A 16,905-nucleotide genomic window follows, 5' to 3' on the forward strand; every position below is an offset into this window, starting at 1 on the left:
ATAATAGAAGTTTTGTAGACGACAAGCTACACAGCCTCCAGAGGAAGGCTCAGAAAAGCTTGGCCCAGCCTCGTCGTCTGCATCAGCAGACAGGATCTGCAGCATGACCTCACCGTGCACCTCTGTACGTACCGCAAGCAATGCTGTACAGATGCTTTGTTGCTTGGCTGGGACTGACCGGCTCCAAACGAGTGTTTCACCTCCCCTTAACCTCCAGCCCCAACCCCCTAGCACACTTCCTCGCCAACACCATCTTCAAAAAGCGCTCCCTCCCCAGCGCTCTCATCTGCCGCACAAAATCATGCCCACTCACCCTCCCCCGATCCACAGCCCTCTGCAACACGTACATCGCCTCCCGACACGCAGCCTCCTCTGCACAAAGCGTCCAAAGCTGATTCGCGACCATCGTAGGCGCGATCAGGACATCATCAATAGGCGGGAGCGGCTTGGTCTTTGCTGTAGAGATAGTGCGGTCGCAGTCTTGGATGGCGCGGCGGAGGATGGATTCGTTCGATGCGAGAGTTTGGTCGAGTTGGTCGAGCTGTCGGATCTCGGTTTCGAGGCGGTCTTGAGCGGCGCGGAGGGCTTGTTGTTGGGCTTGGAGAGGAGCCATGGCGGAGAGGCTTTGGTTGACATTTTGTTGTGCTTGTTGGACGAGGGAGGCGGAGATGGCGTGGAGGAGGTGTTCTTTCTCTGGGTTGGGCGGGATGGGTGGTGCTGGAGCTTGAGATCCTGGTGACGGCCCTGATAATGCGATGTCAAAGGGATCCGAAAGGAGGTCTGGCGGTGGCTGCTTCTTCGGTTGTGGTTTTTGCTGTGGCGGATATTGCTGGGGGTACGGCTGCTGAGGAGGGTATTGTTGCGGATGTTGTGGGTGATGATGCATTGCTTGCGGCTGGGGAGGATACTGGGAGTACTGTTGTTGGGGTAGTTGTGGGCCTGGTGGCTGGCGATACTGATGCGGCGGCACCTGTTGTTGCGGTATCGATCTTGGTTGAGCGAGCTCAGAATACCCGTTGATAGGTGACACCGGAGACACAGGACTTGGATCATAGCCTGGTCGCTGAGGCTGATGTGGTGGTTGCTGGAGACCTTGCTGCACAGGTATTGGCGGGAGCGGCGGACCAGAGAGCCTTCCACTCCGATGCTGATCTGGAGGTATCGCAGGAGGTACTGGTTGCAGAGGACCGCCATATCCAGGTTGATATCCGCTAGACGGCGTCACATACTGGCCGCTTTGCTGGCGCTCGTGAGGTAGAGGAGGCAGCGGCGGACCACCATTCGATGCTTGCCTCGAAGATGTCCGCGCAGGATAAGCAGCCGTAGGCTCCTCACCTGGTTTAGGTGGCCTCGGAGGCGGCGTTTCCGTCTCTACCGGCGCTGCACTCCCTATCCTCTGTTTCGGCGGCAAAGAAGGCGGAGCGGGACTCGCGCCAGGCTGCTGCTGCTGTTGCGACTGCCCGATAGGTCGCTGATACTGCTGCTGCTGCGCTCGACTAATAACCGGCGGCTCCTTCGCAAAAGCCTGCTGCAGATACTCCAAGAACTCAGCAATACTCGCCCTATCCCAAATCCTGCCCCAGTCCGCAAGGTACGGGTGGTATACCCTCCCATCCACGCTCACATGCTGTCCGGGTCGTATCACCATGTCCTGGCCAGGTATTACGTAGGCCATTGGAGGCTCTTGTGGGTATGATTGTGGAACCCATAGCTGGATTGGAAATCTGTAGGTGCTGCCGCGGAAATTGACAGGTAGGGTTCCTGCTAGCGTGAGGAGGAGCGCAGAGCTGCCGTTGTCGTAGTTGTAGACTTCGGTTCGCGGGCTGAGCGTTGGGTATGCGGTGAGGGTTCGGACAGCGTCTGAGTAGGCTCGTTGAGGGTCTTGATACTCCTGGAGATTATGTTAGTATCCGCGTAAGTATCATGGAATATAAGCACACATGTAGGACTCGGTATAACCAGGCAAGCACTTTCTCGGGGATTTGCGCCATTGTCGCTCTTGAAGAGATTGCTCAGCGCGCTCAAGCAGTAGGAGAGAATAGCATCGCATCAAGAGGCCCTCGCAATCGTCAGCTCTTAACTCATCATATCGTTAATGTCGTCACACGAGCTGGTAAAAGTGGTGTTCTTCAAGCCTGCCCGCCAAGTGTGGAGGTGAGGTCAAGACGCGACTTCACGATGCATGGTCTGTGGCCATTCTCAACCACAACGCCTTTTTGCACGACATACTAGCTATTCAGAAGGCAGGCTTCGAGCGGAGAACCGCGAGTAGCAAGCTGAAGTACTCCATACAAGTCCTACACCCGCTGTGTAAGGCAAGGGAACACACGGCAGGTCAGATTTACATGTGACATCGACAACGACAACTCAATGGAAAGCCAGGAAGCCATATGAGAGAACACTAACATTAGCTTCAAAAGACATTATGTACAAATTCAGCAAGCTGCTACGCCTTTTCCACGCTCGAGTAACTGCCGCAGTTGTAGACCCTCCTCAGCGCCAGATCCACTTCGCTAATACCCAGAGTCGACAGTAGCAGTTGCAATCTCCCACTTGGTCATGTTGTCGTCGCCTTTCGAAGCCTCCGCAGCGATCGAGCCGCTAAGACTGGTACTAAAACTTCAAGCACGAGAGATAAGAGAGGTTCGCAGCTGTGCAAGCACTCGGTCGGCATCGACGCGGCGGGTGTTTCGCAACTTCCAGGAAAGCGACCGGCTCGAACGGCGAGTCAAGACGAATGTCGCGCAAAAACAATCAAAGCATGGTCGAGCAGGATCGACAGCGGCGGACCAGCCAGCACAGCCAGTGCGGATTTGCTGGAGAGGTGTCGTCGCGTGTCGATCTGAGAAACCGAGAATATGCACCGGGTATCATTGTACAGTCCATTCGTCGTGAGGGTTAAGAGATGCTTGGAGCACGCCAGAAGAATATGCCGTTCGAAGGATAGCGTGCTGGAAGTGTCTTTGCTTGACCGCTCTATGAGAAGACGAAGGTTGCTGTGCCCGAGCTGATAGATACCTGCAATATAATGTTAGCGGTGAGAGTGTCTAAAGATGTGGTATTACTTACGGTGCATCCCGTGTCGCTGCTGCAGTCGTCGTAGTTGGCGCCACCGCAGTATTGGCCGTTGTGGTACTTGCAGGTTCCGCTGACGCCGTCGCCGATGATCTCAACGCTGAAGTCGAGCTTGACATCCGTGGTTGGCGAGTTCTGGAAGATGGACAACCATGCGGCGCCGTTGCTGTAGCCGACACCAAGGTTGAGCGGTGCGTAGTTGCCCCATGGGTTGCCTGCGCTGCCCCATTGGCATCCGTTCTCGACAGACACACCCGCTGGGTTGACGTAGTACTGCGCAGAGGTGTGAGATCCCTGCCACATGTAGTAGCTGTCGGCGTCAGGGCAGGTCAGAGGGCTGGTCGAGCCGGGCTGGGCGTCGAGTGGCACAGTCTCGGCCTCAGTGCCGGGGTAGTCAGTACGGCAGACAGCGACTTGCTCTCCGAGTGTGTTCTTCACTTGGATGTCGACTTGGCTGGCGCCCTTCATGCAGAGGGTGTTGGAGAGTTTGGAATTGGTTAGCTGGAGCTTGCCACCCTTGCACTGCAGACCGCCGATTGACTGTCCGGTAGAACCCTGAGTCTCGGGCCATTGCGACTTCTGGTAGCCAGGTGGGCAGGCGTAGGAGCAGAAGGAACCTTCGTTGCAGCCTCCGTCGGTTGCAGTGTGGATGTCGCCATAGCCACCAGACGACGAGCCAGGAGTCTGAATACCGATCCAGCCGCCAAGGTTCATCCAGTTGACTGGCACTGCACCGTACTGAGAGGGGAACTCGTCACAGCTCATCTCGCCGCTCGGGAAGGGCGTGTCGACACCCTCGCCGCTGCTGCTCCAGGGGCTGCCAGAAGGTGGGCCGGATGGGTAATCGCTTGGCGGGCCATGAGGCTTACCATGGGGTGGACCGTGTGATGGGCCGTGTGGCATTTGCATCGCCTCTGGGATGGATGAGGGCATTTCGTACGAAGCCGGGGCCACTGAGGAGGTCGCAGGTGGTGGCGACGCAGAGGTTGTCGTCTTGGGCGCGGAAGGCTTCTCGGCCAGACCACCGTTTGCCCACACAAGAGTGCCGTTTGCGATGCCCTGCTGCACTTCGTCGGCGGAGATTGATTCGCCATCCAGGATGTAGGCGACAACGGTAGGTCCAGGGACGATCTCGACATCAGTCGTCACGTCACGCTTGTGGAGGTGCTGGTGGTTGTGTCCAACGTGCGGCACTGCCGTCGCCACAGACACGGCTGCGGTGAGCAGCGCGATAGTGACCTTCATTGTAAAGATAGATATATCCCGGTAGAGTGGATATACTTTGAGCAAACGTCGAGTTTAACTTTCAGGCCGGCTGCGCAATGCGATGAAGATGGCGGGTGCTGTTCGGTCTCGTGATAGTCCGGCGAGGTCGACTGGTAAACAATGGAAGCTGTTTCGCGTGCTGAGGGTGTGTCGTTAGTCGCTGCGAAGTCCTTGTCGCGCGGTCGCAATAGTCTCGTGACTGGTCTGCTGCTGTTCGTGGTGCTAAGAGGCTAGGTCTTGGGCGCGCGTGAGTGGTGAAAGAATGTGAGCTGTGTTGTGGTGTGCTAACGTGATTCCAAGGAGTGAATTGGAGTCTAAAGCTCCAGGTGGAATGGCTTAGGATGGCGAGGGGGATGCTGAGTGCACGATATCACAGCATGTGTGTGTCGGTGTTGTCGCGATGCATGCAGGGAAGAAGAGAGAGACGGCGAGAGGGAGAGGAGGAAGATGATCCATGCCACGGTTTGCGGCTACCCCTAGCGCCGACCATTAGCCTCCCAAGCGAGATGAGCGCGCAGGCGTGCGAGCAGCAAACACATGCGCACAGACGCACCAGGCAAATCACTCGAATATCACAAGCGCCTGTCCTCCTCCTATCGCCCGCTGCCATCTTCCTACGAGAGATTGCTATATCACATCGTCGCTTCCTGCTGACGAGCGAGGGATCTACAGCTGTCTAGCCAACTACACCCCAGCACCACCATCACTTCAACAGTCTGATAAGTGAAGACGACCGCGATAGCAGGACACAACTCGACGGCGCCAATCCCATGCTCTGCTCAGCCATGCTGCCAGCGTTCAGCTTCCACAAACAAGCAGTCTGGTACGTTGGCAAACCATTTCACATGCTCCACAGTCGAGTCTCGCAATCTGTGCTACCGCTCCTGGCAACACGACCCCCTCTCTGTCCTCCTGAAGGCCAAGGAGGACGTGGAGGAGGTTGGGGTCTTGGTGGTCGAGCCAACAGACCTCTCGGACCTGATCACTCGAGAGGCAAAGCGTGGGAGTAGGCGTCAACGGCGTCTTCCTCATCCTTGTGCCCATCGGCGTACCTTGCAGTAGTGCCATTTAGCATTCGGCCAAGCTTTTCGTCGAGATCAGGGCAAAAGTTCTCGCCCTGCATTCCGCAGACGAAGGGAAAACAAACATCTCCTGCACTTCATTGCAAGCACGCGACTCTGGATCGATCGAGAACAAGCCGCAGCTCTGACATCACGTTGCATTCGAGGTATGTAGCGAGATACTCTGACTTGTTCCTGGCGAACAGTTGCACAGCGTCGAGAAGAGGATGTCGTGCTCCATTGGTGCTATTTTAAATCAGCCAAGCGCTGGTCGAGAATCTCAGATCGGCCTCAACCTGCGCGACCGTTTCTCCAGCGGAAATGAGACCCTGCCGTGTTGATCATCATAGCTGCAGCAGCAATTGCGAAAGCATAGGTCACCAAAGATGAGTTGGCCTTCCATGCACGTATAGCAACCTTTTCTATAATCACCGTATCTGTTCGTTATCTAATGAAGCAGCTCGTCTCCTACTGGGCAAGCCACAGCACTTTGACTCAAGAAATAGGCGCAATCTCCCGGCGGCCACTAGCTCCAAGGTCCCAAGCACCAAGACCGACTACACCTCCTGCCCAGCGGTGCTATGATAGCGAAACGGCGATCACCACGCCGCACGTCTTGTTTGCTGCATGCTGTTTGCGGGAAGTGGTCGGCGGCAGATATCTTCGGTAAGCCGTTGCCTTGCTGGCTCTCACCTTGAGCAGAGACAAGTACATACTGTTATGGCGATTACGGTGATTACGGTACAGTAGACAGCTTATCACTGCTGTCATTCTCCTCACAGCTCGCCACTGGTTGCAGGAACCATTGTGATCTATCGAAAAGCCCACCTCGAATTTCAGAGGCTGCAGTCTGTAGTAATGAAGGGTGGGAGCCTGTTGGTGGAGTCCATTGCGGTGAATACGGAACCGTTGAAGATCCAAGAGTTGAGGAGTCGCATCTGCTTTTCGCTCGAGGCATCAGGACGGCAACGACAATACTCCCTAGAATCGTAGACAGCTGAAGATTTCAATTCTGTCGGGCAAAGAGTACATGATATTCTGTAAACCCTGACAAGAAGCAGCTCGCATCCTCACAACTCCTGATGCGCCCTGTCTTCCAGTACCAAATCAGCCTCACTATCTCCCGGACCAGTTGCACTGCCATCTACCTACACTTGCGTCTTCAACACCGCCTCCCCCGGCATCACACTCTCCCCCTGCCCCTTGATCGCCCCATTATGCGCCTCAGCAATCATCCCATACGCCGGATAATACTTCGCCAACCACGGCAGCACCGTCTGCGCACCCGGCGTGTGTCTCCAATCGCGCATCAGATCGCAGACAATGGCGAACAGGCTGACGATGTTGACGCCGGCGCGCGCCATCTGGTCGTTGGCCGTGTTGCGGATGAGCTCGGTCGTCGTGCCCGAGGCCTCGACGTTGGCCCAGACGGAGTAGCCTTCGGCGCGGAGGGAGAGGGCGAGAAAAGCCGTGCCTACGAGCTTTTGTGTGAACTTCGGGGCTTCGTGTGTGGTGAGATCAGGTGGAAGAGTGGGTACGTACAGACGTCTGTGACGAGACCGCCGACGATGATCTGCTTCTTGCCCGTCGATTTCACAGCTTCGCGGAACTCCTCGTTGTCCCAGGCATCGACTTCGCCGTGGCGTTGGATGAGTGGCGCATCTGGGTACCTTCAGGTGATGATCAGCACTGCGCCCCTAGATATCCTTCCTGCACCGGATGTACTCACATATCCAAAATCGCCTTCGGCAACACGCCATTCGGCCCCTCCTGAGCAGACGTGGTCATGACCACAGGAATGTCAAACAGCTGGCCCAGAGCCGAATGAGCCATCATCGCATTGTGGTAGACGTTTGGGTCAAAGTCGCGAGCGAGGCCGTAGAGACCAACCTGCAAGTCGAGGATAAGCAGCATCGAGTCGTTCTTATTGAGGCGCTCCCATGGTACTGCATCACCCAGGGCGGTTGTGAGGAAGGTCGCTGCGGCGAAGACGGTGGCTGTGAAGGACTTCATGTTGGATGGTTTATCTTGGGAAGCGGAGGTGGTATCGTGGATATGTCAGACCTGCGGACGAGGGTATCGTTATATACATCTTTCCCGGGCCTGAGCATCCTGTACGCGCAGCAGCAAACAATTCTTCTCGCCGCTAAAGCAGAGTCGCTGAATCATCAGTGCAGAGATTGACGGTGAACCACTTAGCCAAAGCGGAGCCGCCTCGAAAATGTCGATGGGAGCTGTGGAACGGCAAAGTCCTTCCAGTCAAGTAATGAGAATATCCAGTCATCTTACGGTAGAGAGACGCATTGTTTGTCGAAGGCGGTGTAGGTACACGCCCACGAACTGTCATCCTACCTCAGCAATGAGGTAAGCCTTGGCGCATGAGAGCTCCACCAGTGCAGCTCGTGATGCAAGACACGCGACTGCGATGTATATTTGTGTCGATAGCTCCCGAGTGCGAATTGTAAGGCTCTAGATGGGGCGAAAGTTGCAAGTGACCAGTGAGCTTGTTGATGACTTGAATGACCCGACCACTTCAGCAGACAAACAGTCGTCGCCAGCATCTCCCCATCGTCCAACAGGCGTACCACGAACGTTAGCTCCAATACTACCAGGCGTAAGCGCTCGATGGCTGCGAGAATGGAGGGCAGAAGGACTTCCGGGTGTAGTCCGTGGCATCAGGTACAGCTCCTCGCGTTCTTCCAGGCTTTGCAGCCCATCGAGGGCTCCGGAACTTGGAGAATGTCGCAGGGCCCAACATGAAAGCCTCGTCAAGGTAGAGTCTTGTTCGTTCAGAGAGCCTGGCTTCGTGAAGATGAGACACGTTCGTAGATCTCAGAACTCAGATACGTCTGTTTTGACGGAGCGGAACCTAGAATTGCTGAAGTGGTCTGGCCGTTGGGTAACAGTCCGCAAGACGTCCAGATACGGAGATCCCCATATGGCATGACTATGCTCGTGCCTGCTCACGAGGCCGAGGGTGTGCTCAAAGGTAATGTCCTCAAGACAGCTTAATCCTCCACCCCCTACACACATACCCACCCACAAACTTCCCAACCACAGCACCCCCATACATCCCCGCCACAATCGTAACCGGCCACTTCTGCCACTCCCGGTCCCAATCTAACGGTATCGGAATCGCGCCCACCCACGCTCCCATACAAGCGCCCAAACTCATCCCCACCAGCTCGTCTACAGGTAACTGTAGGCTCACAATCTTGTACCATGCCTGCGCTTCCAGTCCATGCGCGTAGTAGAGTTGCGGCGTCGTCAGGAGGGCAAAGTGGAGCGCGAGGAGGATGGTGTGGGGTTGATGGGTGGTGAGGGGGGCGCCGAAGAGGATGAGGGTGATGTAGAGGATTGGGGTGGAGAGGAAGAGGGTTAGGAGGAGGGAGAGGAAGGCTGGCTGTTGTAGGACGTTTAGTACAGTAGCTGGAGCTATAGGGGAGTTGGGCAACGTACAACTGCTTTGGCCCAGGCATCCTGTGCGGGTTTTGCTTGCTTCTTCTTCTGCCCGGGCTTTTGAGGAGGCGCTGGTGCTTGGTTCGTGGATGGTAGACAGAGCACGCAGTAGAGGGCCTGGAGGATCGTGACCGTCGGCGCCAGGCCTAGAAGTGTATTGACCGGATCTCGCACCAATGTCTTGAAGCTGAAGAGGAGGATGGAGAGCAGCAGGATGGGGTGGAGGTTGGAGTAGAGAAGCGACGGCTGCGTCTGGAGAATGTCAACGGGTTTGGAGGGAGGCGTGCTAAGCGGCGCTTTGCCGTTGGAAGTCGGAGTAGACATTGTGGGCTGTTGACATGTGACAGTCAGTCAATGCGAATTGATGTTGACAGCTGCAAGTCGAGATCCGGGTAAAATGAGGACACCTCAAAGCTTGATTTAGCCGCACCATCATCAGACTGCCACTTTGGGAAGGTACTGGTAGAAAAAGTCCGTCATCATGGCAGCTCAAAGCAGACTCCGCACGAGGTGAGAATGTAGTACAGAGCAGTATAGATAGGTGATAACTTCTTCCGGTTTCCTGCTCCGACACCACTTTCAATTCATCAGAGCACCACCAGTGTTCCCAACATCCCACCCAAGGAACACTCCCTCAAGGCCAGCACCCCTACAATGCCCGTCTACTGCGTAACAGGAGCCAATCGAGGCCTCGGTCTCGAGTTCGTCCGCCAAATCGCTCTAGACTCCTCCAACACCGTCCTCGCCACCACGCGAGCCAACGCCGACACCAGCGACCTCAAGAAAGCCTCATCCTCAAACACTCACATCCTCGAGTGCGATGTATCCGACACCAAGTCCATCTCCTCCTTCGCTTCCCAAGCATCCAAGACCCTGAACGGCGGAAAGATCGATTATTTGATAGCAAACGCAGGCGTCAACTCTGTCCCTCACCAGACATGTCTGGATATCAACGCCAGTGACCTGCACCGGGAGCTTGACATCAATGTGATGGGACCAGCAAATCTTACCGCTATCCTGCTGGAGAACTCCCTTTTGGCGTCCAATGCGCGGGTTATGAATATGACTTCTGGACTTGGGAGCATGACCAGGTCTCTTGGGATCTCGCCGCGGAAGTGTGCCACGTATTCGATCTCCAAGGCGGGAGTGAACATGTTGACTGTGCATCAGAGTGGTGTGTTGAGGGAGAAGTTGGGAGAAAAGTGTATAGTGATGTGTATGGATCCTGGCTGGGTGAAGACGCGGATGGGTGGGGATGGAGCGATACTGGAGCCCGTAAGTACATCTCGCCTGTTGGTGATAGTTGCTGCGATGGAATTGCTGATGTCTTTTTCGTGGTACAGGAAGAGAGCATCGGAGGCATGCTGAAGGTCTTGAATGGACTGAAGGAGAAAGACAATGGGAAGTTTTACCAGTATGATGGACAGGAAGTTGGCTGGTAGAGATAAGCACATTGGATGATTCGAGGTTAGACAGCGGTAGAGACTGTTAGATTCAGATATGCCCCTGGGCGTCCTTCCATATTACGGTACTTTGGAGGTCCATCCAAAGTCGTCCATGTTGGATTGTAGGAACCAGGGGAGCTCGTTCGAGAACAGCAGCTTACCTTCAGTGAGACCTGGACCACCAACTCTCAACATCTCGATATCAACGACAACCAGTCCTGCTGTCGATGGTTCACCGCCACGCAAAACTCACACCGCTGCAGAAAGAAAGGATTCCAGCGGACTCCTCGCCGGCGTTGTACCCGCCCGCGGCTGCATCGGGCTTCCTGTTCCTGTCGCAGATCGGATCCCCGGCAGACCCCATCCCTGCTCGGATCTATTAAAAGTGGCGCGCGAAAATCTCGAAAATCTAGGCGATGAAAGGCCGGCCAACGACACCGCTCTCTTCCGCCATGCCCGTCTGTGCTTCCAAAGTCTTATCGTGAAGTTGGGGCGTTGAGAGTGAGTAGGGGTTCAGCCTGAAGACAGGTGTGTCTTGTTCGGTGAGATATAAGGGTTGCTGTGGCGGTTGGTGTTTCCTTCTTCTGAATCCACGTCCACGTCCACACATTTGAGTCGCCTCACATTCGCTTGAGCAATCACCTTCAGACTCACCTACCGAACACCACCGTTCACCGGCACATAATCCACATCCACATCGCAAACACCACACCACACTCTCTACAACATAATGTCTGCCGCCATCAAGATTGCCTCCGTGGCCTCCGGCCTCACCCTCGCTGGCTACAGCGCCCTCCACATCGCGCGCACACCAGCGCAAGAATTCTCCAAGAACTCGATGGCGATCGATCACACACTGCAGACGCAGACCTCCGGCGTTGTGCCAAAGCCAAAGCTGTAAGTAATACCACATCACGTTTGAGACAGTGCAACGAGCTGACTTTCCGCTTTTTCAGTCCATCCAACTTCGTCTCCTTCACGATTGGCGGCTACGAGTTCAAGAACGCGGCATGAGTAACGATACGGATGAATCGAGGCATACCAGAACATAGAGGATAGACCGTGGGCATATGATACCACATGAGCATTGGCGTTTGGGTCTGGATAGCATGGCGATACTTATGCATGCTTGCGTGATAATTGACAGAGCCCTGAGACAGGGTCGAGGGCTGGGCGAAGTGACCAAGTGCTGGTACTGAGCTTCAGCGGCGGAGTTCTTTCATCAAGTTCGACACATCAATGCGAACCTAACCTTTCAACTTCATCCAACCAAGCTACGTGTACCAGTTCTGAATTATTTTGAAGCCTTTCCTCCAAGCCGACACATATGGGCGTGGCGTATACGTAACAACAGGAAGTGAGGTACGACCAAACGATTCGCACACACGAGCTCCGGCTGCTCAGACGACATGTCGCTGGACCCAAAACACTCCGTGGACTACCTGAGCCAGCTCATTGCTATGCTTCGCATTGACGGCCCCAAGAGCCTGCTCGATCACTGACGAATGCCAGCAGGTACGGTTGTCAAGATCATCTTCCGGATGGCATGCGTTGTGGTTAGTGCTTCGTTCATGTACTGGCATCGACCATCGACCGTCGACCATAGGCGCTACGATTGTGGTGCCTGATGCGGCCCTCCAGCTTCTTTGGGATGACAAGACTTTGTCGACTGCTGTTGTCCTCCACCTTCCAACTGGTGCCTTGACCACCTCACGCGTCAAACAGCTCCTCAGCATTCTTAACACAGATATCCTCAATCGACACATTCTCAGCCTCGCACCACTCAAACAGCTCCTGCAAATACTGCGTTACATCCACATCTTCGAACCTCGTATGCGGCCAGTCAGTAGCAAAGACGCACCGATCCGGCCTCATCCTCAAGATATACCTAGCCAAAGACTGAACCAGCGGATGCTTCGGGTCACGATGTAACCGGTATCCAGCAGAGACCTTGACCCAAACGTTGTCCCGCTTCAGCAGCTCATCGAGCGCAGCGAACCCAGGCAGAAGCTCGCTCGACTGGGCAGTAGAAATGGACGCATCGCTCGGATGGCCGAAGTGGTCGATACAGATCTTCACATCCCCCAGCTCTGGCACTACCGGCTCAAGCAGAGGGATGTCCTCCATGGCGATGTAGATCTCCATAACCCAGTTCAGCGGCCGGACGGCTTTGGCGTACTTGTGTAGCTGTGCCGCGAGCGAGGTGGCTTCGAGCTTCGCTCCGACGCTTTTGAAGTTGAGTCGGACGCCTCGTACGCCTAGGTCGTGCCATTCGCGGAGCTGCTGTTCGTTCGCTACATCAGGGTCGAACTGGATGACTGCCCGCCCGTTTCTGGGACCTAGTTGCTTGAGCCCGTCGAGCGTGCAGCTGTTGTCGTTGCCGTAGATTGACGGCTGCACGATGACCATTTTGGTGATCCCAAGGGACGAGAGGAACGTCTGGGCTTGTTGGATGGTGTGTGGTGATGGTGTGTACTTTGCATCCTTGGAAAGCGGGAAGTTGGTTGGGTCTACGCAGTGCATGTGCGTGTCCCAAGTGCCTTTGGGTATTCGAGCGGCCAGGTTTGCCATTGCTTCTTTTGAGGGGCCATGGTGGGAAGACATTAGGCGGACTGCGTGGATATATGTATATTGGCGGACCACGGCAGCTGCATTAAATTGTCTGAGTACACTGACCGCGACAGTCGGTCGCATCATACGAGTCAGCTCGAAGGGCAAAGCAAGATCACACGGTCATCCTCTTGTTGACAAGTGAATATGGGAATGAGATACAGCCTGCTGTCAGCCACCTACGCTTTCCTACGAGCCATCAACGGCGATGTCGGCGCTGCTCATCAAGCTTCGAGGCTTTTGCGGCTCTGGAGCTTTGTCGTCCAAATAAGACTTTGAGGCCGAACCTGGACGCCTCTGCCTTTGAACGCTCATCTTGCTCAAGTTGTTTGTTGCGTTGTTGATGAAGTAGCTGACAGCTTCGTTGAGACGGAAGTGTCTTCCAAAGGATCAGAAGACCAATGCATAACGTGCACAACTTCGAGTCAGGAGCCATACGCCAACACGCCGGCGATAAGACGCCGTCGAGCTCGTTAGGCAAGTACCGAAATATTTGCTGATAAACGAGCAAACTTCGGGCAGAGATCTCCTCTGAAGACGCGGCAGAATCCTCACAAGTCGTGGCACACGTGAAGATCCCCGCACGTGGAGAGCAGTTGTGGAGACCTCCAGAGAGGAAATCTCCAATCTTCCTCCTTCGCCCACGGGGTCGGGACGTCATGCCTCCTTCACCTGCCACAGCTGCTGCTGATGGGCGGTGATTGAACAGATAGGCGTCTTACCGACCTCGGTATGGACTTCCGAGGTCATCAAAATGGTCTCTCCTCATTCCTTCTCCTTTGGACGATGTTTCTGAAGTACTTCTTCCTCCTGCATTGCTAGTACATCTGTTCTTGCTACTTGCTTGGAACAACCGCCAAGATGCTGGGTCTAGGAGGGAAGCATATTGTCAATACGTACAACCTTTTGGTCGTCATATTCGTTGCTCTAGGTTCATTTACGACGGCTTATGGACTTGCTATTATTGGATCCACGGTAGGCCAGCCAAACTGTAAGTGTTGACCGAAGCAGAGGGGCATGAAGGACGAACAATTTGACACCTTGGCTAACGCCTCACAGTTTACACCTACTTTAATCTCGCTCCTCAAGGAGAGCCCGGCTATGCACACACTACGGTAGGCTCATTCTTCTGCGGTTGCAAGGCCTGAAAACGCTGATCTCCAACGTCCTTTCAGAACCAAATCGGCGGGCTCAACGGTGTCAACTCTGCTGGAGCAATCTTAGGATGTCTGATCTCAGCTTGGACCGCGGACAAGGTACGTCTTCAACTTCCACTGCTTCGAACGACTCGTTGACGGGGACCTTCCTCTGCACAGTATAGCCGCAAGCGAACGATACAACTCGGCTGCGCCATCCTAATCGTCGGCGGTGCACTATGCGCAGGTAGCGTAAGCATTGGCATGTTCTATGCCGGCCGTGTCATTGCTGGAATTGGATCCGGCATCCTGGCCGTCGTGGTACCTATGTATCAAGGAGAAGTCGCAACGGCAGAGACCCGCGGCGCTATGATGTCTGTCACCGGAGTCATGTACGCCTTTGGATACGCGCTCGCAGGTACGGTCAGAATATTACCATGTCTGTGACATTCGCTGACCCTTCTCTTTGCAGGCTGGCTAGGGTTTGCCTGTTTCTTCTTCCCAGCCGACTCTTCAAGCGCCACGTTCGCCTGGCGGTTCCCTCTGGCCGTGCAAATCATCGCTCCGCTGATTGTCTTGTCCGGCAGCGCGTACATTCCGTTCAGTCCGCGGTGGCTCCTCAGCCAGGACAGGCGGGACGAGGCTTTTGAGGTGGTGAAGCGGTTGCACGCGAGACCGGATGATGCGGATCACATCGCCGCGAGACAAGAGTTCTACCTCATGGAGAAGCAGTACGAGATGGACAAGTCGTTCCCGCAACGACCGTTGGAGATCTTCCGCGGGAAGCCGAATCTGTATCGGTGCTTCGTTGCTTGCTTGCTGATGTGGGGAGATCAGTTTTTGGGCATCTTCGTGGGTCAAGGCATACCGTGAGATGGGACTGTCGCTGACAAGTACCAGGTGATTACCAACTACGGCGTCCTCATCTATTCATCTCTCGGACTACTCGGCTTCCGCCCGTTGCTGCTCAATGCTTGCTGGACGACCTTTACCATCATCGGCAACACGTGGACGGCTCTGTATATCGACAAGTTCGGCCGAAGGACATTCCTGCTCATCGGGGCTACCGGTTGCGTGATCTCACTCACGTTCGAGGCTGCACTTACCGCCGAGTTCCTTGGATCGTCCAATACCGCCGCACTCAATGCAGCAGGTAAGAGATACCATCGCACAAGCTGCAACACCGACAGGTGAACTAACATTTGCCATTAGTGTTTTTTATCTGGTTCTATATCATCTGGTGGTGCTTCTTCGTCGATGCTACGCAATACGTTTACGTCAGCGAGATCTGGCCAAACCACCTACGCAGCCAGGGCACTGCTCTCGGCATCGCGTTCTTCTACCTGGCCTCGGAGGTGGCTTTAGTCGCGGCACCAGTGGCTTTGAACGATATCGGGTGGAAGTGAGTATACCATATCATCGATTGTCCTTGCTCACGCTAATTGGCTCCGCAGATTCTACCTTGTCCTCATCTGTCCCTCGGTAGTCTATATTATCCTTATCTACCTCTACTTCCCGGAGACGAAGGGGAGGACGCTCGAGGAGATTGGAGCGTTATTCGGTGATGAGTCTCACGTTGCAAGCCATTGGTATGGCATCAGCGAGGAAGAGAAGCAGAAGATTGCGGAGAACGCTCTGCGGCTCACGAAGCAGTCTGGACATATCCCTCTGCCGTCTGAGGTTGAAGCCGGCCTCAACGAAGAGTCGAACAACGTGTCTGGGGCTGCTAGCGAGAAGAACGATGAGAAGGTGGATGATGCAAGAGTTGAGAGAACGGAAGATAAGGCTGTGTAGAGAGGGCGCCGAAAGTGGTTGTAGGTGACAGCATGAACGGACGATGAGCACAGCGGGCTTGTCAAAGACAGTGCCGCCGTGGCAGTAGGGTTTGATGGACATCTAGATATGCTTAGACAATAGACTCTCGCGGCTCTGAACTCAATTCCACGTGACGATGATCGACCTTCAACTGGTGACGTTCTCGATGCATCAGGCGGACCTACTTCGATCTCGTCAACCGTTTTTCACACAACACCTCATCACACGACACTCTTCAGAGACCAACAAGTACACCTAATACTCAACGCACAACAAATCAACTTAATCAAAATGGCATCTAAAACACCGTACGCCTTCACCATCCCTCCTCGCCACAACAACACACTGACCCATTTATAGTGGCGGCCAAGCAGCCTCAGCAAAATTCCAGAAGCAACAACAACAAAGTACATCCCATTCCCCCAACTCATTCCCCCAACCATCCTCCTGATTTCCCTCCCAGCCCACGGTATCGGCGCCGACAACGCTCCAGGTAAACCTCGTCCAGCCCCGTCTCAAGATCGTTGGACTAACGACCGTAACAGGCAAGACTGAAGGCAACACCGTGGACAAGACCCCAGGCAAAGCTCCCGTGGCCTCTGATTCGGGGTCGACGGGTGTCGGCGTTGAGGGGGGCACAAACCAGCCTGGTGAGAAGGTAAGCTTCATTCGTCCGGTGTGGCGACCGCGTCGCCTACTTCGAGGTTATTAGAAGGAAAAGGCAGTGCTAACGGGGATGGTCGCAGGGCATCAAGGGCGAGCCGGTGGACAGCCAGCCACAGAGTGGGAGCGCGAATATGAAGTCTTAAGATCTTCATCACCAGGTTGTGGTGGAGATAAACGGGACGATAGAGATATGATAGACATGATGTTGTAAGAACTTTGTCTTTTGCAAGGACCAGCCGTACCGTATCCGTTCCATACCTACATCAAGATATCTACCGACCGTTAAAGGGATTAATTACAAGACATGCGTAGCGTGAATGTGGGTATCGTACAAACAAAATCCAACGCATTATGCCCCATCGACGAAGACTG

General features: G+C 54.7%; 9 protein-coding genes across 9 annotated transcripts; 4 read left to right on the forward strand and 5 right to left on the reverse strand.

The window, feature by feature from the left end:
- Positions 1–196: 196 nt before the first annotated feature.
- On the reverse strand, positions 197–1,991 carry STP22 (suppressor protein stp22 of temperature-sensitive alpha-factor receptor and arginine permease; the record flags this gene model as incomplete). Its single annotated transcript, XM_064802247.1, has 2 exons — positions 197–1,891; positions 1,941–1,991. The coding sequence occupies 2 exons, from the start codon at positions 1,989–1,991 to the stop codon at positions 197–199; spliced, it is 1,746 nt and encodes a 581-aa protein (XP_064659608.1).
- Positions 1,992–2,976: 985 nt separating this feature from the next.
- On the reverse strand, positions 2,977–4,320 carry SUN4 (Beta-glucosidase (SUN); the record flags this gene model as incomplete). Its single annotated transcript, XM_064802248.1, has 2 exons — positions 2,977–3,018; positions 3,070–4,320. 2 exons carry the CDS (start codon positions 4,318–4,320, stop codon positions 2,977–2,979), a joined length of 1,293 nt encoding a protein of 430 aa, XP_064659609.1.
- A 2,230-nt stretch (positions 4,321–6,550) lies between these two features.
- LTR77_005000 (uncharacterized protein) lies at positions 6,551–7,415 on the reverse strand (the record flags this gene model as incomplete). Its single annotated transcript, XM_064802249.1, has 3 exons — positions 6,551–6,876; positions 6,945–7,072; positions 7,132–7,415. 3 exons carry the CDS (start codon positions 7,413–7,415, stop codon positions 6,551–6,553), a joined length of 738 nt encoding a protein of 245 aa, XP_064659610.1.
- Positions 7,416–8,400: 985 nt separating this feature from the next.
- Positions 8,401–9,185, reverse strand: GPI11 (Glycosylphosphatidylinositol (GPI) anchor assembly protein; the record flags this gene model as incomplete). The annotated part of the gene is made up of 2 exons (XM_064802250.1): positions 8,401–8,805; positions 8,862–9,185. 2 exons carry the CDS (start codon positions 9,183–9,185, stop codon positions 8,401–8,403), a joined length of 729 nt encoding a protein of 242 aa, XP_064659611.1.
- Positions 9,186–9,515: 330 nt separating this feature from the next.
- LTR77_005002 (uncharacterized protein) lies at positions 9,516–10,303 on the forward strand (the record flags this gene model as incomplete). Its single annotated transcript, XM_064802251.1, has 2 exons — positions 9,516–10,136; positions 10,205–10,303. 2 exons carry the CDS (start codon positions 9,516–9,518, stop codon positions 10,301–10,303), a joined length of 720 nt encoding a protein of 239 aa, XP_064659612.1.
- Positions 10,304–11,036: 733 nt separating this feature from the next.
- Positions 11,037–11,320, forward strand: LTR77_005003 (uncharacterized protein; the record flags this gene model as incomplete). Its single annotated transcript, XM_064802252.1, has 2 exons — positions 11,037–11,203; positions 11,263–11,320. 2 exons carry the CDS (start codon positions 11,037–11,039, stop codon positions 11,318–11,320), a joined length of 225 nt encoding a protein of 74 aa, XP_064659613.1.
- Positions 11,321–12,016: 696 nt separating this feature from the next.
- Positions 12,017–12,877, reverse strand: LTR77_005004 (uncharacterized protein; the record flags this gene model as incomplete). The annotated part of the gene is made up of 1 exon (XM_064802253.1): positions 12,017–12,877. One exon carries the CDS (start codon positions 12,875–12,877, stop codon positions 12,017–12,019), a length of 861 nt encoding a protein of 286 aa, XP_064659614.1.
- Positions 12,878–13,777: 900 nt separating this feature from the next.
- On the forward strand, positions 13,778–15,846 carry LTR77_005005 (uncharacterized protein; the record flags this gene model as incomplete). The annotated part of the gene is made up of 8 exons (XM_064802254.1): positions 13,778–13,907; positions 13,976–14,031; positions 14,092–14,172; positions 14,233–14,470; positions 14,525–14,904; positions 14,953–15,205; positions 15,265–15,454; positions 15,507–15,846. The coding sequence occupies 8 exons, from the start codon at positions 13,778–13,780 to the stop codon at positions 15,844–15,846; spliced, it is 1,668 nt and encodes a 555-aa protein (XP_064659615.1).
- A 312-nt stretch (positions 15,847–16,158) lies between these two features.
- Positions 16,159–16,676, forward strand: LTR77_005006 (uncharacterized protein; the record flags this gene model as incomplete). Its single annotated transcript, XM_064802255.1, has 5 exons — positions 16,159–16,175; positions 16,228–16,274; positions 16,331–16,360; positions 16,413–16,525; positions 16,614–16,676. The coding sequence occupies 5 exons, from the start codon at positions 16,159–16,161 to the stop codon at positions 16,674–16,676; spliced, it is 270 nt and encodes an 89-aa protein (XP_064659616.1).
- Positions 16,677–16,905: the final 229 nt, after the last annotated feature.

The sequence above is a fragment of the Saxophila tyrrhenica genome (assembly GCF_035928015.1).
Source record: "Saxophila tyrrhenica strain CCFEE 5935 chromosome Unknown scaffold_7, whole genome shotgun sequence".
Taxonomy (NCBI): Eukaryota; Fungi; Ascomycota; class Dothideomycetes; order Mycosphaerellales; family Extremaceae; genus Saxophila; species Saxophila tyrrhenica.